We start from the raw sequence: 26679 nt of genomic DNA on the forward strand, positions 1-26679 counted from the left end.
TATTTTTCTTTTCTTTTTTGCAATTGTCGGGGCTGTATTTGTTGCTGTTTTCGGATTGGTGTGTTACATCTTCTAATGACATGCAAAATATTTTGGAAATCATGACAGAGTGAAAATGTTATCCAAGTCAGTGTGCCACCGCTCATAGCGTGTTTCGCAACGTACAATCATTTTAATATTGCAGAAGTATTATTCCATCGGCCTCGGGATTGGTGATGTTTGTAATACGTTCATGGCCTCTTATGGGGCGTTAAATGGCCTCTTCGTGACAAATTTCCATGAAGAACACCATTTGGAAACTCAAATATAGGTATTTAAGGACCGATTAGGGGGTGAGAGGGGGGGGGGGTGGGGGGGGGGGGGAGTGTGGAGGTGGGGGAAGTGAGGGGGAGGAAGAGGGGTGCTTCCTTGAGTTTAAGGAAAAACAAAAGGAATATTCGAATATGCAATGATTCTCAAATTAAGGATATACTTAAGGGAATCTTGAGGAAATATTTAAGTAAATCCTCAAATCTTTCCTCAAGGATAGTTTATGCAACCGGGCCAATATCCTTAAGGAATATAAAAAGACAAGCATGGAATTGACAACAAAAATGGCAGAAAGCTCAGGCGTCGTCGTCCATCCATCAATCAACATACAAAGGTCACTTTTGAAATCAGGACTTAAAGAAAGAATGTGTTGCAGTAAAAAAAACAACCTCTGTTAAGAAAGTGGAACAACACTAAAAGGCTAAAATATGCACAAGAACACAAATATTGGAATATGGAACAATGGCCAAAAGTGCTTTGGACAGACAAGTTCTTAGCTTGTAACCAGCAAGTAAGCATGGAGGAGGTTCAATTCAAGTTTGGGGTTGCGTATCCTCAAGTCGTGTTGGGAAATTGTTGCAAATTGATGGTATATTAATGGCAGCAAGGTCAAACCAATTTTAATCCACCATGCTATCTCACGTGGTGCAAGACGTATTGGTCCAAACTTCATGTTGCAGCAAGATAATGATCCAAAAACACTCAGCTGGAATAATTAAAACTTATTTGCAAAAGAAAGAGGAGCAGATGGACTGGTTCTCTCAAAGCCATTTTCTCAGTCACTGAAGCTGTATTTTTTTTTTTTTTTGTAAAGCTATTTGAAAAATAAAATGTAAAAAAGAGTCCCAGCAATTTAGATGGTCTTTGGAAGATCTTATAAGAAGTGTGGAACATTATTTCACTAGTCTAATAACAAAATTCTTTGAAAGTGTCCCAAGAAAAATTTTAATGTTCTTGAAGGAAAAGTGTAGAAATACTTGTTATTTTGTATCAAGGTATATTGTACATAAATTTGGTTTTGGAAAAACATTGATTTTCACAAAGGTGTATTTGCATTGAACACAGTTTTTGTTACCTCCACCACTGAAAGTTGTCTGTCTGTCTGTCTGTCAATGTTTGTCTGTCTGTGTCTGTCTGTTTGTTTGTCTGTCCCTCTGTTTGTGAGCATGATATCTCAAAATGTTGTGGACAGATTTGGACAAAACTTGGTGGACAGGTTGGGTGTGCGACAAGGACGAATCTATTCGATTTTGTTGAAGATCCGGATACGTGAATTTTCTTGATTCCTTCACCATTAAGATATAGGGCTAAAATCGATATATGGCACGATATCTCAAAATGTTGTGGATGGATCATGATAAAACTTGGTTGATGAGTCGGTTAGGTGACACGAACAAGCGGATTCGATTTTGGTTCAGTTCCGGTTGCAGATCTGGCCTATCAGTGGAATACAAAACATAAGCTGTTCAGCTTGGCGGATATATGCGCTGTTCTCGATTCCTTTTGCATCAGAGTAGAAAAATGCAAAATGTCTCGATTTTTGTGTGTGCGTGCATACTGACTGTGTTGTTATGTTTCTGTTCTGGGGATAAAATCAGTTAAGCAAACACTCGTGTTTTATGCTAACCCTTGCTTCGAGCAAAGTAACTGCAGAGAAGTGACTTTATTCAACTTGTGAAGGTTGTTGAGTAAATCGTCATAAACACTGAAGTTGGAAAAACAAACAGGGCCGATTGTTCAGCTGAAAGGTTAAAACTTTTGGAAAACCTCTTTTAATATTCTGCAAAGATGACGGACAGATGTTATTTGACATATACATAGTACCTGAATGGAATGACTGGCCAAATTGCAATTCCTGCCATGACAACCTCTGGGAGGGAAACGGCAAGCCACCTAGTGCAATCCTTGCTGTGGGGCTCCTTGAGTATCACTGAATCTACTTTAACACTGAATAACACCATCGAGAGAGACGGAGGGGTTATGCAAAGGTCAAAATTCGAAGCCATCTGTGTTGTGACTGGGTCTTTTGATTTTATCGGTTGACTTGCATAGCAGTATACCTGTTTTCCAACAGGTGGTTATTTTTATGTCAAGTGGTTTCTGAATTTTCAGACTGACAAAACCTCCTTCATCAGAAGTGGATATTTAAAGCAGGATAGGCGTTTAAAACGGGCAGTTTTTATTTATATATTTTAACGATCTGGCACGATTTGAAACGCTAGCAATAGTGAGTGTGCCCCACCTTCTGTCGACCACCAGTAAAATGTAGCGTCACCTTAACATTCCCAAGTCTGAGACACTTCCGTTGCTTAGGAATTATATGTGACTTTGTCAGTTTCAAAGTTTATTACACCCATGCAGACAACACACCTTCATAAGGAGTAGAGATGAAAAATTTAGAGCAATCACCTGTTGAGTTCAAAATGTGCACATGTTGATGCTTTTCTTGATAAACTATCTGAGAGTGAACTTAACTTGACTTTAATTCTGAAATGAAAAAAAAGGGAATTCTTACATCTAATGCCAGGACTACAAGAGCTCTGCGTGGTTGTTGTTGTCATTCTTGGAGGCCGATTTTCAAAATGTGCACCCATTGGACGGACAGCTGCCAGACCCCACCCATCATGGCACCCAGACAAAATATAATGGCTGCCATCTTGGTTTCCTAGTGGGTCTGAGATATCAGGCCTGTAGCCCTCTGCTGATTAGTATATACACTTCACGGGTTTGTCGCCTCAGATTTCCATTGGCTTTGTTTGGGTCAATTGTTACTCATGATAAGGGACCCCACAAAATCTAATCGTATGTCGAATATAAATTATTTGTAAGGTTTAATCAAGCCTTACTTTCCCATCGTTAACTTATGCGCCTCCCTAAAAAAATAGCATTGCGTAATTTTTAAATGGCCCCATATTGGAGTTAAACAATCCATTGACCGTGTGTCGAATCAGCTTGTTATGATAATAACTGTGAGGAAGGTGACATGGATAAGAGGTGTCTAGTTAATCGTTTAATAGCGCATAAAATGTGTTTCCCAATCGTGCTGTTCATCTTTTGAGTTCTTTAAATGTGCGTTTCCCAATCGACCCGTTACCGGAACTTGTCTTGGGTTGTGTCCCCAGTGCAGTCATTCTTGTTTTTTCTTTCCAACAGCAAAACTCTTGGAAGGGCAAAGTTTAATTGACAGTGGGGTAGCATGGGAATAATTGGCCACAACTAGCAAGGGAATAAATTAATATGGATGGTAGGGGAGGAGGGAAGGGAGGGAGGAAAGAAAGGGAGGGGATGGAGGAAAGGAAAGGGAAGGGAAGTGAGGCGGGAAAGGGAAATGAGAGAGGAAAGAAGGAAGGGAGGGAGTGGAAAGAGAGGGGGTAGGAAGGGAAGGAGAGAGATGGAGGTGGGGTGGGATGGGATGGGAGCGATGGTGGGGAGACAGAGAAAAAAAGAAGGTTGGGCTATGAAGGGTTAATGGGGCGTTTAATAAAGAGCATGGTGTTACGTGCTCCTCCCCGACCCCCTGGTCACGGTGTACCTCCGAGCCCCGAAAGGAGTCACGGCAGAAAAATATGTTATCCTGTGTCAAAAATCAATGGTGAAACAACACCAATTGCAAATAATACAAACACCAATAATACAAACAAATATTGTATTAAAAATCACACAAGAATAACAGTACAATAATAATAGGAATCAAGAGTACAATAAATATATCTCCTACGATGGTACCATCAGCTAGTACAAGGTAACTCACCGTGCTCCAAGTGAGTGGAAAAATAACATTCCCCAATGCCTCTATACTCCCGACTTCGAGCTCAGAGCCGATCCCCTCCAGTGATCATCGGAACGATGTTGAATCGAAACCAGAATCTTGTTCAGATGACAGGCACAGTCACGCCGCCCAAAACGGCACAAAGGCACACGTGGCCAAAGCGGAGAAAAGGGTCACGCGGTTAAAGCGGCACAAAGGCGCACTCACGGCGACTGGGAAATCCAAAGGTGCCCTCCAGGTATGAACCTTCACTGTTCACAGTCGGCGAGCCGCAAAGTAATCGTCAAAAGCCTCGGTGCACACACACACCACAGATACGTCTGAAAGCGGTGGAAACGGCTGACGAAGCAAGGAAAGTTTGCTCGACGCGGGAAGCGTGCTAGTCAAAATGGCCGACGGCTCGCCCTCGAGTCACAACGACCCGGCGATGATTCTTCGGAATCTAACGCCAAACCTGACACGCAGGATGATCAGTCACAGCGATAACAACCTTATTACAGGAATCCTTTTTCCCAGGAAACCCAAAGTACGTGACTCTTGCTCGACAACGTTCGATCCAGAACGCAAAGCAACCCGCTTCTTCTCCGACTTTCTCGCCCCGCCTCCTTTCTCCTCCTTCCGCTTCATCGACGTCCGGTTCCTGTTTCATTTTAAAACATTCCTTTTACCTTTTGACAATAATAATTGCTATTTCCCTCAAACAACAATAATAATAATAATACATGGAACCAGTAATGTCTCAAGTGGATGAAAGCCACCACAACGGAAGTGATGAATCCGTAACACTTCCCCCCCTCAAGAAAGAAAGTTTGAACATAGTGAAAACTTTCTTTGTTGGCAAAACTCTTCCAACAAACAAAAGTAAACTCATCCAAATCATCAATTCCCGTGAGCCAATAATCAATATTTCCCAAAAATAAAGCAACAAAACTTCAAACAACCTACAGAGAATTCCAAAGTTAGTTCACTCTGGACAAATCATCAGCAACGACTTTGTCCCTGCTCTTTACATGCTTAATTTCCCAGTTGAACTCCTGCAAAGCCAAACTCCATCTCATCAACCTCTAATTCTATTTTCCATTTTTTTGAATGAAGGTTAAGGGGGGTGTGATCAAAAATCCAAAGTCAAGCAAATCTATAGCACTTTTTTAGGGAGGCCGAGCTGAGAGCCAGGTTTCATGGTGGTTGGGTGGTGAGGCCTGGAAGTATTCACTACATGGAAGCCTTTAGGAACGTGGAGTTCACGGTTAATCCGTGTAGGAAAGTTCACTACATGGACGCCTTTAGGAACGTGGAGTTCACGGTTAAATCCGTGTAGGAAAGTTCACTACATGGACGCCTATAGGAACGTGGAGTTCACGGTTAATCCATGTAGGAATCTTGGCTCGGCTGCTCCGCAGCATTCAGTGCTTCAAACTCTTCCTAACTTTCATAATAATCACGGTTGGAACGCTTGTCGCTGTAGTCACGTGAATAGCGGTCTCCTTCTCGGCCACTACCCTGATAATCATCCCTTCGGAAGCTGCCGTAACTCTGGGAGCCATAGCCACCCCTGAAACTACCTCCACGTTTTCCTCCTCTGTAGCCCCCTCGACGCCTATGGCCTGCCTTCTCTACTGTTATGGTCCGACCATCCAAATCCTTGCCATCCAATTCCTTTTCTGCATCTTTGGCGTCCTTTGTGTTTTCAAATGTGACAAAGCCAAACCTTCTTGACTTTTGCGTCTCCCTGTCGTTTATCAGCAGCACTTCCAGGAGTGGTCCATATTTGCTGAAGACAGAGTCCAGAACAACTTCCCTTGTTTTGAAGTTCAGTCCACCTACAAAGAGCTTGCCAACATTGCCAACATTCCAACATTGCCATCTCAGCATTGCCTCCATGACTTGTGTGTGCTGACTCTTAGTTTTTGGGTACCTGACAAGACGTGCTGGTGCAAAGCGTGACGTCAGTACCTTCCTCTTCTCTTCAGAGCGCTTCCTACCCATAGCACGAGTCGCGGCACAGGAGGGAAAGATACCCGGAATCTTCTGCTCTAAATGTGCAGTGTTATTTTCCATGCTCGGCTTTTCAACAAACATCGGGTTACCAGAGACTTGACCACCGGCCAAATCATTCCCGATAACAAAAGATATTCCTTCTACAGGAAGAGTGGCTTGTGAACCTACGGAGACCGTTCCTGACACCAAATCAGTCTGCAAATGGATGACATGAATTGGGGCTCTAATATAGCCACCAACCCCCTGTAAACGAACACTAACACCAGTTGCCCTCTTCTCTGACAATGGCAAAATGCCTTCAAGCATCAAACATTGATGTGCTCCTGTGTCCCTCAATACCCTAACAGGTCTCTGGTTAGTCACGTCTCCATCCAGTGACACAAACCCCTCTGAAATAAAAGGTTTGTAACCCTCTTGAACAAGGTTGTTCTGTGATGCCGTAACTTTGGCATGGGAACTTTCACAAGGCACTGTCCTCCAAGGACGATTTCTCACATTTGCCAATGCATTCGGAGTTATACTAGTCTGACTCCGCTCTTGATTTTTCCTTTCCAGAGCATAACATTGGGAAATCAAGTGTCCAGGTTCCTTTCAAAAAGCGCAAGTAGGCCCGGAGGAGAAACTCGTGGTCTGTCTCGAGCCCCCCGGAAGATAAGTCTGTCTTGCAACTGTAGTCTTCTGATCCCTAAAAGTGGCGGTATCAGAGTTGTCCTCATAGTCATCTCTAGGCCGCCCCCATGAATTTTCATTCTCCGCACCGGATGTACCATAACTCTCCTGGCGAACTCGAGGCGGGAAGTTAGGTTTGTGGAACCCCATCCCGTGTGTCAAGGCATAGTCATCTGCCACGGTTGCGGCCTCATACAACTCTGGTACCTTCTTTTCCTCCAGATGTACTTTAATGTCCTCGTGGACACACTGTTTGAATTCCTCCACCAAGATCAATTGTCGCAACAGTTTGAAGTCTTTCCCAACCCCTTTCGAATCACACCACCGATCAAACATGGTTTCTTTCATTCTGGCAAATTCCACATGGGTCTCACTCTCCCTCTTCCTGGCGTTCCGGAATTTTTGCCCGTAAGCTTCAGGGACCAATTCATAGGCCTTGAGAATGGTTTTCTTCACTATCTCATAATTAATCTGCACATTGGTCAATCGGTAAAGCCGAAAATATATCTTGAGCTTTACCCACCAGAACACTTTGCAGTAACATAGTCCAGGATTCCATAGGCCATTTTAGCATTTGAGCCACTTTCTCAAAGTGTAAAAAAAACTTGGCTACCTCCTTTTCATTGAAGGGTGGAACCAGCCTCACATGCCTACCAACATCCCAAGTGTTCTGACTAGTTGTCGAACTAGCCGGCATGGATGCTACCTCTCCTCGTTCTCTCATTAATTCCAACTTCTTGAGTTCAATTTCCTTCTGACACTCCATGTCACGTTCCTTTAACTCCCTTTCGGCTCTCCTCTCCTCTGCTCTTTCCTTTTCTCCTCTTTCTTCGAGTTCTCTTTCAGTTCTCCTTTCCTCTGCTCTTCTCTCCTCGAGTTATCTTGCAGCTCTCCTTTCCTCTGCTTTTAACCTTTCCTGGCTCTGCAGTTGCATCTTCGTTTTCCGGAGCTTCACATTTTCTTTTTCCTCGGGTAACCAATCCAAGGCTACCTCTGTCCATGTTCCCTGTCCCACCAGAGATTCTACCACCAATGTCTGCATCTCTGCCTTCTTCATACTAACTCGGACCTCCAAGTTAAAATGTCTGGCCAATATCAAGAGTTGTGATTTTTTTTACTGTGCCTCATTAGGGGACGCCGCAAACTTTTCTGCGTCAAACACCATGGTGACTATCAGTTAACACCTGTTAACCTTCACACAAATTTTTTTCCAATATTACTATTTTATTTTTTTTGAAAAATTTGGGAATGTTGGGAAACAAAAATCCAAATTTGGGAATTCTATCCCGGACGAATTATCAGGGAATTTAATCCCGGACGAAGACCCAATTTCTAGCCCCCGAGTCAATTGGACGAGCCCCCAATTTCTGTTACGTGCTCCTCCCCGAACCCCCGGTCACGGTGTGCCTCCGAGCCCCGAAAGGAGTCACGGCAGAAAAATATGTTATCCTGTGTCAAAAATCAATGGTTTAACCACACCAATTGCAAATAATACAAACACCAATAATACAAACAAATATTGTATTAAAAATCACACAAGAATAACAGTACAATAATAATAGGAATCAAGAGTACAATCAATATACAGTATCTCCTATGATGGTACCATCAGCTAGTACAAGGTAACTCACTGTGCTCCAAGTGAGTGGAAAAAGAATATTCCCCAATGTCTCTATACTCCCAACTTCGAGCTCAGAGCCGATCCCCTCCAGTGATCATCGGAACGATGTTGAATCGAAACCAGAATCTCGTTCAGATGACAGGCACAGTCACGCCGCCCAAAACGGCACAAAGGCGCATGCGGCCAAAGCGGAGAAAAGGGTCACGCGGTTAAAGCGGCACAAAGGCACACTCACGGCGACTGGGAAATCCAAAGGCGTCCTCCAGGTATGAACCTTCACTGTTCACAGTCGGCGAGCCGCAAAGTAATCGTCAAAAGCCTCGGTGCACACACACACCACAGATACGTCTGAAAGCGGTGGAAACGGCTGACGAAGCAAGGAAAGTTTGCTCGACGCGCGAAGCGCGCGAGTCAAAATGGTCGACGGCTCGCCCTCGAGTCGCAGCGACCCGGCGATGATTCTTCGGAATCTAACGCCAAACCTGACACGCAGGATGATCAGTCACAGCGATAACAACTTTATCGCAGGAATCCTTTTTCCCAGGAAACCCAAAGTACGTGACTCTTGCTTGACAACGTTCGATCCAGAACGCAAAGCAACCCGCTTCTTCTCCGACTTTCTCGCTCCGCCTCCTTTCTCCTCCTTCCGCTTCATCGACGTCCGGTTCCTGTTTCATTTTAAAACATTCCTTTTACCTTTTGACAATAATAATTGCTATTTCCCTCAAACAACAATAATAATAATACATGGAACCAGAAATGTCTCAAGTGGATGAAAGCCTCCACAACGGAAGTGATGAATCCATAACAATGGGTCAGGATGAGGGACAACTCTAGGTGGTGGTGCACTGCCTGATTGAAGCCCTGCAGGTAAGAGTGTGAAGGAACAGGCTCTGTAGGGTGGTTCCATAGTTTGAGGAATGAGGAAGAAAGGAGCTGATATGTGCAGTCAGCCTGGATTTTTCAATGTTAACCAGTGGAGGGTTAATGGAAGAATGTGTGCATCCTGGAGTTACTGGAGAGCGTGGGAGGACCGAGACCACAAAGGGGCAATATCGGAGGGAGGCGATGGAAGACAGAGTGACCCCTGGTGTCTTGTCTGCGGTGTGAAGCATCAGAACTTGTGCTTCGGCCTTGTCACAGGACATTGCAATAATGTTGAGAGCTTCAGATACTACAGAATGCAGGAGAGACCAATGTGTTGTTTGGGTGTCAGACCACAGCAAAGATCAGTACTCCATTAAACTATGGAGAAAGGCCTTGTAGACCCAGTGTTGCTTTGATTTCCCAAGGAAAATCTTGGATCTATATAGGATTGCCAGTCTGCAGCTATCTTTGGAGGCCAGCTTTGCTATGCTGTTGGTCCAGGAGAGGTTGTGACTGATGGTGAGGCTTTGAAGTTCAAGAGTCCAAACCTCTTCCAGTGGCCATGTTCCAGTTGTCCATGTTCCAGTTCCATGGAAAAAGACAGGTGGGTTCGTTTGACGATCCTTCTGGATTGACAAGGTGAGGCAGTAAGATTTTTGAAGATTGAATGATGTGTTCCATTTGTCAGACCAACATTTAGTCATTCCTGATCATCAGAGAGAGATGCCGTCGTTGAGTGATGGCTGCAGTTGTCGAGCAGTGAGTTTGAGTACTGTACAACACAATGTGGAGTTGTCTGCAAGAAGGATGAGAGGATTTTGCAGAGTATTGTCGAGGTCATTTACATATATTAGGAACAAGACTTGGCCAAACACACTGCCTTAGGGATCTCCAGCCTCCAATGGAAGAGGTGTGGAGGGGGTTTCTTTGATCACAACATGATTGTGTGAGTGGAGGAAGTTAGAAATCCTAGAATGAAGGTGGCCTTGAATGCCAGAGGCAGAGCGCTTGGCAAGTAAGGCAGAATGCCAGACACTATCGAATGTCTGAGATATGTCTAATGACACTGTCCTGATGTAATTGAGATGCAGGGCCTCTAATCATTGCTGAGAGGGCAGCAGCTAGCTGGTCCCGAGTTGAGTGATGGGTTGAATCCAAACTGATGATCAGGGATCAGGCTGTTTGAAAATATGAAAAAACCTTTTTTGTATACTTATGGTCAAGGTTTGTGGAAGAGCTAGAACACAGAACGGCTACAACCAATACATAGCACGTTATCTCAAAATTATGAACAGATTCGGACAAAACGTGTTGGACAGGTTGGGTGTCTGACAAGGACGAATTGATTATATTTTGGTGATGATCTGGATCCTGTAATTTTTTAAAAGTGATTCTTCGCCATTGAGTGATTGGGCCAAAAACGATATACAGCACACTATTTCATGAAGTTGTGGACGAGTTATGACAAAACTAGGTGGATGAGTTGGGGAGGTTCCAAGAACAAGCCGATTAGATTTTGTTTCAGGTCTGGATAACGATCTGGCCTATCAGTCGGACAGAAAAGGTAAACTTCTCAGCCTGGCTATATGCACTGGCTGTATATAAACCGTATCCACTCGACCGAGTGTCGTTCTAGTTACCAACTGCTAGTTACCAACTTTATCGCAGGAATCCTTTTTCCCAGGAAACCCAAAGTACGTGACTCTTGCTTGACAACGTTCGATCCAGAACGCAAAGCAACCCGCTTCTTCTCCGACTTTCTCGCTCCGCCTCCTTTCTCCTCCTTCCGCTTCATCGACTTGCATCACTTGCATCAATTTCAAAAATGTCAGGGGGATGAGAATGCAAAAGGATGCAGAATCCATGTGGGTGCAGGAAACAAACTTTGCATAAAGCAGGATTTCCAATTTGTGTTCTTTACATGGCCGAGCCACCAATATCTGCCATATGCAGTCGTAATGGTTGCCAATCTCCAGTGTTCCTGCAATGGAAATGGCCTCCTCCTTTTACTCAGTGCTGTAAGATAATTATTTGACTCGTACTCATGTTTGGGTTTTTCCTGATGAAAACTGATAACAATGGTGCTTTGTGGTGCCCAGAAAATGTTGATGCCCCCTAGCAACCACAAATGCCACAAACCGATTTCCTCTCGGATGAGTGGGGATGGGGGGAGTGTGGGGAGTGGGGAATCACAGCTGCCATGGTGTTAGGACTTGCTCATCATAGAGGAACTGGAGACTGGCTTTAATGGTCAACCTCAAATTCTCCAATTATTCCAACACTGGCTGGTTTGCCATGGGATGTTGCCAAAACTCCCACTCTCCTGGAACTCAAATCGTCCCCATGCAAACAGGTGTTCAGGAAGTTATCATGGTTCTTTTATTGGTCGGCGCATCCATCTGAGAAGAATTGATGTCTGAGAGGTGTATGATTCGTTGTGGTGGATAGATTTTCTCCCACAAGAAAAGGAACGCGATGTTTCTGAAAACTATGCACAGCCACGGTGTCATGGAGAGTCTTCGAGATGACAATGAAAATTGTATCTGTGACACCTGGTCATCACCGTCGCCATGGTTGCAGAAGGAAAGGTGGATTGTGGTTTGCAAGTCGTTCTCGTAAAATAATTTCAATTTTTATTGATGATGCTCAGAACCCAGGATCAAATCCCATTAACTATATGTATTTTTCCGTTCTCAATAAAACAACATCTGATGTCCACTAATGACTCTCCTGCATGTGATATATGCATGTACAAGCTCCATTTGAGTCTTATATAATGGTAAAAATAATAAATAATGTACACACTCTTGTAAAGTATTAGTTTGCAATCGAGCGGTTTATTTATAATTTTGTCTTGTGAATATAGAATTGATTAGCCCTGGCCTTTGTTTTTGTGATGAGCTTGTACCTCTGGCCCTTCATTCCTTCTGAAAAAGGATGACAAATGAAGCACGTGACTCTTAGCCTAGTTCCGAACGTTGACGGGAATGTTCATTTGGTAGTCTCCATTCTTTCATTGGATTTGGCAGACTTCCACCGCCCATTTTTGTTGGAGGCGGATCTCTGTGCATTGATGGATTTTCTGTGGGTGGAACTTTTGTCCTGTGCGTTGCCGAAGGGGCTGTCGGTGAACTGCATGTTCTGCACGTTGAGAAATGTGGTGCCGGTGATGGCATGACGGTGCTCATGTTTGATACCTGGAATCTGTCCACCTTCGTCTTGCCTGTCGGGACCTCTGGGAAGTAGGATACTTCCCTTGTTTACTTGAGATCGTCCATGAAACTTTTGTTTAAATTTTATGTGATAAAAAAAACAAAACATATATATATAATATATATATATATATATATATTATTATTATTATTATTATTATTATTATTATTATTTTTAGCAACGTCATCCTGGCAATCTAAGATTATAATTGCTTCCTGAGAAATGCGTGTTGCTGCAGCTTTTCTGTGCACGCATGGGCATGCCACCACTTCGTGTTTAACGGTTTGTTTCGGGTTGAACTGGGGAGATGGCAATGAGCTGCGGTAATATCACCTTGTAGTAACATGCTATACTTTATCGATTCTATCATCCCTGTGCGGTTGGCAATCCAGCCACCACTAGTTGGCCAATCATCAAAACGACTATTGAGCACCAAACTAGGTGCTTACTATTTGCTCGTCATGCCCTGTGGACTATACCTGTAGCTTGTCATATTGATACGTGTTTGGTATTCCCACTGCAGTTTTGTTGTCCATGTTCGGAATGTTGGAATACTCCGCTCAGCCTCGAACCACTGTAGAGCTATCACGAGAGCACACCTGCTCCCTCATTTTTACATGTTGGACTTTGTCTTGTTCTGTCATCAGTCGTGGCTATGTTTATTGCATCAGCAACCTAAACCTGTGCATACCTTCCTTTGACTGACACACTAGTCTCAGAAAATATCTTGTATTTTTCGTTTCAAACAAATATGGTGGAAACAAGTGTTAAATTAAAACTCAAACCTTAAACTTAAGCTTGTACTTGTACTTAATGCCATTATTTTGTTCAAAAATCCTACTGGGAGCTTCTCCAATATTGTTGTTTTCTCACATTTTTATAAACAGAAAATGTCCCTTGATTATGGAGAAAATGTCAGCTTTTTAAAATGAACTTCATGCATTTACTTTCCGAGTAGTCTTAAGGTAAAGGAAGTGACAGTTTGTGGTTCACACACGTGCTTGTGCTTTGGTTTCTCAGAAACTGGAGGGAAAGAACAGGCATTTGTTTGCTAGATTATTTTATTTTTGGGGCGGGGGTGGGAGGGGGGGGGGGGGGTTGGGGGAGGGGGAGAAGGGTAGGGTTGAGAAAATTATAAATGAACATTGAGAAGCTGTTTATATATATATATATATATATATATATATATATGTATAGATGTGACATTAAAACTTATTTTTAAACAATTGTGATACTCAACATCACATGTACCCGAGAGGTTTTAGGTTTGTCAACCCTTTCTCTTACCGTTTATCATGGAATCCAGGTTTGGTTGAAACGAGGCAGGGTGAGAACAGTGTGAGTGACATCGTGCTTGGACAGGTCTGGCATGCAGATAGCGATTTGGTTGACAGCCAGGTTGCGATAAAAAATGTTATTGCATGTAGGCAGCGGACTTTATTGACATGCTTATTTGTATGTGTTTGTGTATGTGCAAAGGCATATGAGGGGGGACTTCAGGGGTGGGAACTTATCCCCAAAAAGCCAGCTTCGCCTTTATAATTCGGGCATAAAAATGTATCAGGATGCCAAAATATTGAGATGATAAAATATCGCGGGATAACAAAGGATGTCACTGATGATTTGATGTAAAATCTCACGTGACTTGTCATATATTTGACCATTTTTGCAATTATCAATTATAGTCCTTTTAGGGTTAAAATATTCGTAATACGAAACAACAACCACCTTTAGAGGCCATTTTCCCCCGCAGAGCGGGGGTTGGCCTTTTTGGGGCACCGTGGTCCCCTTTTTGAAGCAATGTTTTGTGGCCGGATACTCTTCCTACCGCCAACCCTGTTAGTCGCCTATTGCGTGTATTCGTAATACTAAACGTACGATAAATATCAAAGTTATTACACATCTGGCAAGTGGCAGCTCAGCCCGACTCTTGAGGCTTCGCCTGCTGCCATCAAGCACTTTTGAAATGACGTATTTCCGTCCTTGAATGCGTATCATGCAATCATGCATATGCAGAAACATAAATGGCTGATGGTAGGCCAATTGACAGCATGTTGATCGCAGGAAGAATAGGTCATCCTCCTTTGAAAGGATCAATTCCTTTTGATCATTCTTGTTTTTTAATTTTGTGACTTTAATCATTCAGAAGCCTGGTGTTGGCTTCGCGGTTAGGGTGCCGCCTTGGGATCCTAGGATCCTGGGTTCGAATCCCGGTCGATCGCTAAATTAACACCAGGGGGGTTGACTCAGCCTGTCATCCTTCCGAGGTCGACAAAATGAGTACCAGCTTGCTGGGATGAATGATCCCGGTGTGTACCCCGGCTTAGAATAGGTACACCGTATCCCTGCGCATCGTAAGAGGCGACCAAGGGTTGGCGTCAGGAAGGGCATGCGGCCGTAAAAACATTGCCTCAAACAGGGAACCATGATTGTCATGGGGCCCGCAAGGCTAACCCCCGCTCTAGCAGGGAAAATGGCCTTAAAACGATCATTCATTCATTCATTCATTCAATCATTCATGGGACTTAAGTGATTTTCTTTTACTTCTTATATTGCTCACAGTGGAGCTAACACACACCTCACACTTCTCACACATGGACAGACAGATGAATAACAGCCACAGCTTGGGGGAAGTGACAACACTTCCTGGAGTAGATCTGCATGCCAGTGAAGTGTACATTTGGGCAATGTAACCATTATTCAGGCAAATCTGTAGCTGCCCCCCTAAATTTTTGGTGTGTGTGTGTGTGTGTGTGTGTGTGTGTGTGTGTGTGTGTGTGTGTGTGTGTGTGTGTGTGTGTGTGTGTGTGTGTGTGTGTGTGTATTAATTGACACCAAATACAGGGTTATTCAAAAAGAAGTATACACTTTCAAAAATTTATTTTGTGAGTACTGTACTATTGAAATATGGTGATGTGCTTTATGTTGACTGAAGGGAAACATTCAAAAGTTATTTTCACACCTTACTATCTCTCAATATGACTCCCACATGTGATGCGGCTCACGTCGAGTCGATAATCGAGTTCTTCCCACACTTGAATATGGCGCAAAACACCAGCTTTATGTAAAGCGTGTTATTATTCGATGACATGTGGATTTTGACAGCCACACGCATGGATATTGTGGTGGTTAACCTTCCCACTTTTGTGGAAAGTTGCTTCATCGGAGAAAATTAACCTTTCCTGTATTGGTTATCACATGAGTACGGCATCTATATTTGTTTGCCTTACGAGTGTTTGTAACGTTGTATTTTGTTATATTAATGGTATAGTATTAATTTGTAATTGGCATGATGCTGTTTGAAATGAAAATATAGAGATTGAGTTTGAAGCAGGATGAGGAAATGATGTGTCTCTACCTGTGACATTCGTGGACTTGGCATTTGCAGTTTTGCCATTGACATCATAGAAATATTACCCACCTTACTTCCGTTGGTGTAAGCTGCAGTAATTTTTATTTTTATTTTTATTTTTTATTTTTTGCCTCAATCCTGCATGAAACGGCTGACCATACCTGACATTCGACTGAAGGTGTCACATGAGTGTGGAATTTATTGGTGCAAATCTTTTTTGAGATACTGGCCTCTCCCGTGTGTGTGTGTGTGTGTGTGTGTGTGTGTGTGTGTGTGTGTCGTGTATCGTGTGTCACTGAGAAGGGTTCGTTATTGAACCATATTGAAGGTTCATTATTGTGTGTGAGTCAAAATTGAAATTATTTTTCATTTTTTAGTCTGGGAAACACAGTGCTTAGTTGATTGATTAAGGTAGATTTCTTTGGAGAGGCAGATGTTCTGGTGCATTAAAAGCACCATCTGCATTTCAGATTCTTTGGCTGACTTCCATTGCTTTGACTTGTTTGGGCCACAGCAACCGGTTTCCACATGGTATTGAGGCAGGCACTAGTACAGGATCAAACATTGTTGAACAACAAGACTTATAAACCTAAATCCCCCATCTATTTTGACAGTTGCAATATTGATACACCCCATTATTGTCATAAACTAAACCAATACTTCGACTTTAAGTTAAAATAGTCTTTCAGATGATGTTTCATAATCGGAAAAAAAGTATTCATTTCATGAAGATTTCCTTGTTGTTATTTTATGAAAATTTGTATCAAAGACTCTTCCTCTTGATTATTGAACAGTATATACCAGTGTTGTAGCTTGCGCTGCTGCAAGTTGGCCTGCATTTGTTCATAGAGGACAGTGAAGTTCCTTTTTCTAATCTTTAAATTTTTTTTAGAATGATCTAAAGTGTATGGAGGAGTTTGCACATACAGTGCATTCAGAAAGTATTCAGACCCCTTCACTTTTTTCACATTTTGTTATGTTGCAGCCTTATGCTGAAATCGTTGAAATTCATTTTTTCCCTCATCAATCTACACTCAGTACCCCATAATGACAAAGAGAAAACAGGATTTTAGAAAGTTTTTACAAATTTATTAAAAAGAAAAAACTGAAATATCACATTGACATAAGTATTCAGACCCTTTGCTACGACACTTGAAATTTAGCTCGGGTGCCTCCCATTTCTCTTGAACATCTTCGAGATGTTTCTCCACCTTGATTGGAGTCCACCTGTGGTAAATTCAATTGATTGGACATGATTTGGAAAGGCACACACCTGTCCATATAAGGTCTCCCAGCTGACAATGCATATCAGAGCAAAAACCAAGCCATGAGGTCGAAGGAACTGCCTGCAGAGCTCAGACAGAGGATTGTGTCGAGGCACAGATCTGGGGAAGCCTACAAAAAAATTTCTGCTGCATTGAAGGTTCCCAAGAGCACAGTGGCCTCCATAATTCTTAAATGGAAGAAGTTTGGAACAACCATGACTCTTCCTCGAGCTGGCCGCCTGGCCAAACTGAGCAATCGTGGGAGAAGGGCCTTGGTAAGAGAGGTGAACAAGAACCCGATGGTCACTCTGGCTGAGCTCCAGAGATCCTGTGTGGAGATGGGAGAAACTTCCAGAAGGACAACCATCACTGCAACACTCCACTGATCTGGGCCTTATGGCAGAGTTGTTCTCAACTCACAATTAATTGTGGCTGTTAATGCATTATTATTATTATTATTTTATCATTTTTTGATTGTCTCCTTTTTCAGCATTGCCATACTGTCAATGGGTTTGTAAAATGCCGGCCTTGAAAGTAAAAGGGAAATCCTTCAGCCTGTCATCTTTCCGAGGTCGGCAAATTGAGTACCAGCTTGCTGGGATGAGTGATCACGGTGTGTACCCCGATTTAGAATAGGTACACCGTATCCCTGCGCATCGTAAGAGCGTGACCAAGGGTTGGCGTCAGGAAGGGCATCCGGCCATAAAAGCATTGCCTCAAACAGGGAACCATGATTGTCATGGGGCCCGCAAGGCTAACCCCCGCTCAAGCGGGGAAAAATGGCCTCAAAACGATCATTCATTCATTTCATATTCTTGCTTCCTTGTTCCATAAACACCAACCACACTTGCCCTCCACCCTCTGCCTTTCTCCACCCCACCATCTCCTCTGTTCCCTCCCATACTATTTGGCTTCACACCATAACTTGCCTGATGTAGAATTTCCTGCGAAACGGTCCAACTCGACAGGAAGCTCAATGTAGACATCTTGAATTTGTTAAATGACATCCAACTTGGTAAGTTATTTTCTTGGGGTTGAGACGTTTTATGTTATTTATACATACATATATATATATTGTTTGTTTGAATATTAATTCTCAAGCACCCATAGATGTTGCATCATTATTGTTTGTTCAGCAGGTGCTTGTAGCCATATGTGACTAAGACTTGTTTTGTTACGTAATGGTTGAAGCTGCCTAAGGAAATCTGACATGTTTTTAATTTATGAAAGACTGAATCGATTAAATGACAAAAACTATCGAGGCACAGTTTGGGTCGTTTGACTTTTATTTGTTTTGCTCCCTCTTCTGTCTTTTTCTTTGCTGTTTACTTCTTAATTGAAAGTTAAGAAAAGTCATTCTATTCCTCCCTCCGCATAAAGCAAGTGTATATTTTAGCAGTTTTTTTTTCCTGTTTTTTTTGTTTTGTTTCATAAAGCAAAAGCAGTTTTTCAAAGTTGCCATTCTTAGTTGAAAATCATGCAAACATCGAATATCTGCATGGCCCTCTTTCCAGCAGCACTCATTTTGGTTCAGACAACAGCCCAATAGACCCATGTCACTTTGCAGGGCCAATCTCCAAGTTGTACCAAACTCTGTGCTGACATCACACTCATCCACCAATAGGGGGCTACCTCCAGCTACATTGTATAACATGTCAGAACTTAGAAATACAGTCTCTATCTTTCCTTCTTAATTTGCACACTACCGTTGTGATGATGGAGTATTGAAAAAAGAGAATGAAATGACATTTGGTTACTCAATGTTCACGTTAGTTAGCCTGCCATTGGTGAAGAGCCAATCGGGGGTTAAAAAGCAAATGTTGTTTGCATGTTTGCAAAATGAGTAATTGTACACTGTTTTGTAACTGGATCTCTATTTAGATGTACAGATCTTTACCGCAATGTTGACGCAGACAAGGTCTGTGTTGACACATTTATGCGATTCCTAGTATGATGATTTAACGGGTATTCAAGCTTTTCTCTGAAAACGGAAGAAAATAAGGTGTCATAAATTTGTAGGTTTTTATAAAACGACTAATTTTTTCATTCCAGAGTTAAGGTTGTTGGGTTCTTCTTATGTCGGAAATTTTCACTTTTTTAAAATTAATAATAAAAACGTCTGCGTTTGTATTGGGCTTTCCACCATATTGAATGTGTTGCACGTGTTGCCTGAAACTGAAATTGACCAAAACGCAGATTTGCTAAATCTGATCCTTATCTGTTTGCGTCCATCTAGCATCTTTACATGTGGAAGTGTATGAGTCGAGCAGCAACTATGTCGGTGAAATTCCTTGGTGTGTTTTGTTGCAGGTGTTAACATCTCTCCACCATCATTGTCTGTGTGATGTTTCCACTCTCATGTCCCTCACATTATTGGATGCTTCAACGTTTGACTCATTTTTTTCACGAGTCATGGTTGATATTTCCTTGTAGGTTTCACACATCTCATTATACGTTTCTTCAAATGAGACCATTAAATAGCATTCGATGGCATGGCCAGCAAGTTGAAAATTAGCAAGAAACAAGCGCCGAAGACGAGAATCGTTCGGCATTGCAAGCGCTCTTTCAACACATTGCCAAGCATGTTGCAATTCCTCACAAGGTATATAGGTACTCAAAAGTATCATATGGTGCCAGGTTCAGGTTCTCACATATAGTTATACAAACACATTGTCGAATTCCTGTAACAGAGTACTGTTTGTTTTTATGCCTCCACCAACGAAGTGGACGGATGCATTACATTTTCGGGTTGTCCGTCCGTCCGTCTGTGATATGTTTTTGTTACACCAATAACTTAAGAATTGCTGAATGGATCTGAGTCAAACTTGGTGCAAGTATGTGTAATGATGTAAAGATAAATTAGTTAGATTATGGGGGTTAATGGGTCAGAGGTCTCGTTCAGTAAAAATTCTTTTATTGTGCTAACTTGTGAACCAGTGATGGGATTTTGACCAAACGTGGTATAAGTATATGTTATTATGAAAAGATCAACTGATTAGATTTTGTCGTCAAAGGTCAGAAGTTATGTCTGGTAAAAATGTGATATTTGAGAAAAACTGGAGGATTTAAATCAAATTTTGTACAAGTTTGTGTGATAATGTAATGCACATTGTTTGACGTCGCTACGTCAGAATGACATTCTGGTTATGCATGATACACTTGAAGTCTTCTGCATTCAAGGCCTACTTCCAACTCTATTCTATCTGTGAAAGCTGTCCGAATGGGTATGGCGTCACTCTACAGTTAGTACATGAATGCCAAAGCCATTCTCCATTTGCCTCATGGAGAACTAGAGAGTTCATAGAACACCTCACCCTGTGCAGTCTAAAGAAAAAGGACATGGGGGGGGTCTTTTCAACTGTTGCTTTGCGTTTCTGAGAACTATCAATATTTCCTACGAGCCACCATTTTGTCTAAATGTCGATATTTCCCAACGTTGAGTGAGAGTGGAAAATTTAATTGGTCATGAAAGAGTGGGGAGTGGGGAGTGGGGAGAGGAGAGGGGGGGGGGGGGGGCGGAGGGAGGAGGAGAGGGGTAGTTGTCATCCTATTTTGTCAAAGTACTATTAAACTAGAGGTTTTTTTGAAGTGCCAATAGGGGTGATTTGTGTTCGAAACTGTTCAAGTGTACAATTCAATTAAAATAAAAAACGTGTTAAAGGATGTAGACAAAAAACAAAACAAAACGTTTTTTGGATGTTTACCACCGTTTATTCACAGTCTTTTACACCACCTTATTTAACACATTAAATTAGTTATACGTACTTGTTGTTTATGTCCTTTATGACATCCCTAAAGCATTGTTTCCTGTTCGGAATGATTTTAATTTATTTTTGACTACCAGACAGACTAAAGCAATTACCTTACTCCTCTGTGCGCATGTGCGATTGGGATGAGATCCGTACATTTTGCCAAATTCCGAGCTAAAGTACGACTAAACTGCAGGTTTTTCATGTTCCGATTTGTGCTCTGCAGTGTTCAACATATAAAAATTAATTTGGAATAATGTAGTTCCTCAATCATAGACTGACGTCTGTACACACACACACACACACACACACACACACACACACACACACACACACACACACACACACACACACACACACACACACACACACACACACACACACACACACACACACACACAGACAGACAGACCCAATTGCTTTACCACACTTTGCACTTCATGCGCGGGGATAATGACTTTGGTATTACCATAACTAAAACTCTCTGCAAATTTGGCGAGTACATTGTCCACATCTATTTGGGAGTCTGGTTAATGTGCGTCATGGCCAAAGCCACTTATGTGGTCTTGTTTCATTTTGGATCACATGTGGTATTTTTATCCTGCTCTTAGCTCTAAATGACATTTCTGCTGTCGCAGTTGAGATAGGCATCATAAGCAACACTGTGAGGGCAGTTGTCACATTTGGGTACAGATCTGGATTGTCTCTTGTGGAGCCTCACGTGACTGCAGTTGGCAGTTCTTCCCTTCGCTGTCATCCAATTATTCCTCACAAGCTTTCACTTTTCTGTAGGGCCTAAACTTCTGAATAAATATCTGCTGTGAATGAGTGGAACAGGTTAGCCTCCCATAGTGGTGTTAGTTTCTGGAAATTATCTTGCACCAAGTATTTTTACTCCCGCCAGGGAGTAATGCATTCGATCGTGTCCGTGTGTGTGTGTGTGTATGTGTGTGTGTGTGTGTGTGTGTGTGTGTGTGTGTGTGTGTGTGTGTGTGTGTGTGTGTGTGTTCGTGTGTTTGTGAACAAGATATCTGGAAAAGTTTTGAACGGATTTGGATGAAAGTTGGTGGGATGATTGCCCTTGGGATAAGGAAGAATTGATTAGTTTTTGGTGAAGCTCAGGATATTATTCCGGATCCAGGAATTTTCTGAAGGATTTTTTTTACCATTGGAAGACAGGGCTCTTTTTTTTTTTAAACATCTTCTATATATTCTATATTTAACATTGTGATATGAAAATAGGTTTCATATTTGTTGTTAATGTAGTTTAAACTCGTGGTTATGCGTTAGAGCGGTGCATTCTGTTAGCAGCATCGTCTTCAATGTTCTTCTTTTTTTTCTTCTAATAAAGACATATTCTGTCATTTTAAAACCACCAAAGTGTGTATTCGGTTTCCCCATTTCATAAAACTAGGGCATGCCCGTACTATATATATATCTAAAATTATATCCCCCCCCTCTATTTACATGAAATGGTTTGGTCTATGAAATGTTTTGGTCCATTCGCAACGCCAAAGCGAACGGCGAACGCTTTACATGAAATGGTTTGGTCCATGAAATGTTTTGGTCCATTCGCAACGCCAAAGCGAACGGCGAACGGCTTGCGAGTACAGTGACAATCCCCCCCCCCCCCTCTATTTACATGAAATGCTTTTAATTAGTTTTAAAACATAGTTTAACGCCAACATAGCGGCAACATAGTTTGCCAACGTGAAATAAATGAATACGCTCTCAAATGTGCCGTCCGAGGCAGAGTGTGTTCGCCACGTTCGGCACACGCGATAGCTCGCTGCTCTCTGATTGGTTGAATCGTTTTTTGGACATAGCTCGGTAAGTAATTGTCCGATTAATATGAAACCTTGAAAAGGCACATCCTCGGGTCCCCAGCAATATACCTGGCAAGTTTAAAGTATATCGGACCGGTAGTTGTCGAGAAACAGCGGTCGCATACACACACACAGAGATTAGTGGAATTATAGATAAATGTATCGTTTGATACGTATAATGCTTTAAAACTTTTTTTTTTTTTTAAACCTCAGAAGAGATATCAACATTTACTTCAGCGAATGTCAATCGCGGTGTCAGTATTTGATGAACTTATAAAGACTTAGGTGAGTTATAAGTGTGACAAGCATGTGCACGGGATTCTTCCCAGAAGAATGAGTGGTCGCATTCGCTTGTACGACTTAAAATGAGCGAGTTTTGTTTTGACGTTTGGGCCAGTTTTACATGTTGTATCCCTAAGGAATGAAACGAACGTTTCCTGGCTTACAATTTTATTTGAAGTCACACATGCCTCAAAATACACTCGCTTATATAGAATTGAACGCTGAATCCGAAAATGTAAGTGAAATTGCCTTGTTTTTTTTTTTAACATTATCTTCTATATATTCTAAATATATATATACAGTATATATATATATATATATATATATATATCTATCTGTGCAGTGTCTGTCTTGTGTTGTCTTGTCTTGTGTTGTCGCTGAACTACTCCCTCAAACTTTTGTGAAATCGTAATATTCCAACTTGACCCACGGCGGGAGTATGCGCTCTACTGAGTGGCGTTCTCGTTATTTATTTATTCAGTTTGAAGCTCATTTGACTGTTGAGGTGATTGAGGAATGGGTAGAATGGGGCCTATTCCCAGTAATCACTTTGGTCCCAGTTTCTGGGATGTTGATCAATGTGTTTGAGGTCATGATGTCCTTGCGTACTTGACCTCAATGTCAAATTTTGCAGCAAAGCTTGAAAACTCTTCATGAAGAAGATTCTGTGTCATGTCACCTCAGATCCTTCAAACCAGTGTATCAATAGCTACAACACCTGCCTGCTCTGCAGTCATCCCATCACAGTGTCAATGTCGAGCTTCTGTAGCATTTTGGCAAGGGGGGAAGGGCATACGTTGCAAGATGTTCTCCAACGCGCAACTCAAATGTCGGAATTGAGCATGAAAATCCTTTGGCCTGGCTGTCATTTATATCTCAAACTCCTCCAAGGCATATACATTGACTTCAATGATACTTTCAATGGGTTCACCAGGACCAAACTAACCAGCAGGTTGCGCCATTTTGTTTCACAGAGGGTTCCAATTTTTTTTTTTTGGTCATGAGCTCATCTGGCTTGTCATTGTCTTTAAGGGAAAGTGAAACCTGGTGCTGTCTTTTTGTTCTGTAAGAAAATGCAAAGTGCGATTACTTCCACAGTTTGCATCACATTTTGCATCAGTGCTTCAGTTCAGCAATGAACAACAGCCAGATTTGGACATTGAGCCTAACATTAGACATAGGCTGCTTCAGGATAGCTTTCCTGAATCCTGGCCAGGGTCATTATTTTGACCACTAATGTAGGAGTTCCCTTAGAAGGAGCTTCCACGCAGGGAGGCCATTAGGTCCATCAAGCCTGAGCAATGGTCATCGACCTCTGGATGGTTGTCTGTGCTCTATCCTTTTTAAATGGTGAAGGCCAAGCAAGGAAGGTGCACATACCATTTTTAGTCTTTGGTATGATTCGGCCGGGCTGGCAAGATGGCCTGGAGTTGAGGTACGTACACTCACCTCCAAGCCGTCTAGCCTGGGTTTGAATCCCGACCTAGCTATAAACTACGGATCATAAAAAGTGTTCACGGTATGTCACATTGTCACATGCAAGGTGATTCAGCAATGTGTGGGCCATCCCTCGGATGGATGTTAAACTGAGCTTCGTGTCTGCCAGCATTAGTTGGACATTAAAGACCCCACGGTGTCCTTTGTGAAGAGTAGGCGAGATATCACCGGCACCATGGCCAAGTTGGTTCCAAATTCCTGCCCTAACTACTGCTTGGAAGGCAAGAGTGTCAACCAGCATTTGTTTTATGTGAATCGGGGCTTTTGGTGAGCATCGCCACTGGAATTGTAGTAGATAGTTCTGTGAACTGTGATAGTGCTGTCACGATTGGTCATTCTGGAATTATCAAAATGATGGGAAAGATCTATGCCACAATCACTCTATACCATAAGGAAAGAGTGAAAACACTTCGTGCCATGAAAAACATAATTAAAGTATGAGGGCAATACGTTGTTGTCAATCTTTTTTTGCTCTTCAGAAGGATAACATGTACGGTATTATCCGCAATTTTTGAATTGGAAACTTTCCTACAGTGTGGACTGGCTCCACAACCCCCTTCATTCTTTTTAGATGGCAATTTGCAGAAAACAAGGGAATGGTGATGAAAGTCCCTGGTCAGCAGTCAGAAAACAATTCCTGATGATTCCATTTTTGTGTTTGATGGGGACCATCTGCTCCAAGCTGCAGTATGTGCACAACCCGTGACCTACCAGGAAGTTTTTGCATCGTAACAGTCCTACATGCTCAGTTGTTACAAACTACAGTGCCTTCAGAAAGTATTCAAACCCCTTGACTTTTTTCACATTTTGTTGCGTTACAGCCTGAATTTAAAATGGATTAAATTGAGATTTTTCATCACTGATCCATACGTAGTACCCCATAATGTCAGTGGAATTTTCTTTTAGAAGTTTTTACCAAATAATTAAAAATGAAAAGCTGAAATGTCTCGAGTCAATAAATATTCAACCCCTTTGCTATGACACTCCAAATTGAGCTTGGGTGTATCCAATTTCCTTTGATCAACCTTGAGATGTCTCTACAACTTGAGTAGAGTCTACCTTTGGCCAATTAAATTGATTGGACATGATTTATAAAGAAACACACCTTCATATATAAGGTCCCACAGTTGACAGTGCATGTCAGAGCAGAAACTCTACCATGAATCCCAAGGAACTGTTCGTAGAACTCCGAGATAGAATTGTGAGGAAGCATTGATCTGGGGAAGGGTATAAAACAATTTCTAGAGTGTTGGAAGTTCCTAAGAGCACAGTGAGATCCATCATTAGGAAATGGAAAGAATATGAAATTCCCGAAGCTCTTCCGAGAGCTGGCTGTCTGACTAAACTGAGCAACTGGGCAAGAAGGACCGTGGTCAGGGAGGTGACCAAGAACCCATTGACCACTCTGACAGAACTACAGATTTCCTTGGCTTAAATGGTAGAACCTGCCGGAAAGACACCACCCTGCAGTACTTCGCAAATCTAGTCTTTATGGAAGACTGGCTAGACGGAAGCCACTCCTGAGAAAAAGGCACATGACAGCCATGTGTAGTTTGCAAAAAAGGCACGTGAAAGATTCTGAGATCATGAAACAAAAAATTCTGTCATCTGATGAGACAAAAATCGAACAATGGAGGATGCCAGACTATCGAAAGCTTGAGATATGTCAAGAGACATGTCTGATATCATGTGTCATGCCATGTCTGATCTCATGTGTCATGACCTGTGTCTGATCGGATTGAGGGCCTCCATCCATTGTTGGGAGAGTAGAAGCAGCATGCCCAAGGTAGAGTGACCAGATCTGAATCCAAATTGATGATCTGATAAGAGGCTGTTGTATAAAAGGAAGGATTTTATTTCAACTGCGATGATGGATTCCAACCTTGCTGATGATTGGAAGTAAGCTAATTCGTCTGTAGTTGAGGGGACCCGTTTTTGCACCTTTTTATGTAATGTGATGTTGGCAAATTTTCAAGCAGATGAAAGATGGATGACCTGTGGTAAATGACAGGGTGAAAAGGAGAGAGAGAGAGAGAGAGAGAGAGAGAGAGAGAGAGAGAGAGAGAGAGAGAGAGAGAGAGAGAGAGAGAGAGAGAGAGAGAGAGAGAGAGAGAGAGAGAAAGAGAAAGAGAAAGAGAAAGAGAAAGAGAAAGACGAAAAACAGAAAAGAAAAAGAAGATCAGCAGAGTAGGTTTTTAGGTTGCTCGAGCTGATGCCGTCTGGTCCAGTTGCAATCGGAGTCGAGCGTTGCCAGAAACTTTT

At 42.2% G+C, this 26679-nt stretch overlaps 1 protein-coding gene across 7 annotated transcripts in view; it reads left to right on the top strand.

Moving 5' to 3' along the window:
- LOC137420995 (rho guanine nucleotide exchange factor 2) overlaps positions 1–26679 on the top strand; it is a 349574-nt gene that overhangs the window by 126303 nt on the left and 196592 nt on the right. Inside the window, exon 1 of one of the 7 annotated variants that reach the window (XM_078772075.1) lies at positions 11482–12475. The exons of 5 other annotated variants lie outside the window; for them this stretch is intronic. Coding sequence is in view for 1 of the 2 variants with exons in the window: in XM_078772068.1 (XP_078628194.1) it covers positions 18064–18078 (15 nt within the window). In the remaining variant the exon portion in view is untranslated. Of the gene's footprint in view, positions 1–11481; positions 12476–18018; positions 18079–26679 lie in introns of those variants that run through there. One more of the 7 variants, XM_078772068.1, reaches the window with a different exon arrangement.

This window comes from Myxine glutinosa, chromosome 2 (assembly GCF_964187855.1).
Source record: "Myxine glutinosa chromosome 2, kmMyxGlut1.1, whole genome shotgun sequence".
NCBI lineage: Eukaryota > Metazoa > Chordata > Myxini > Myxiniformes > Myxinidae > Myxine > Myxine glutinosa.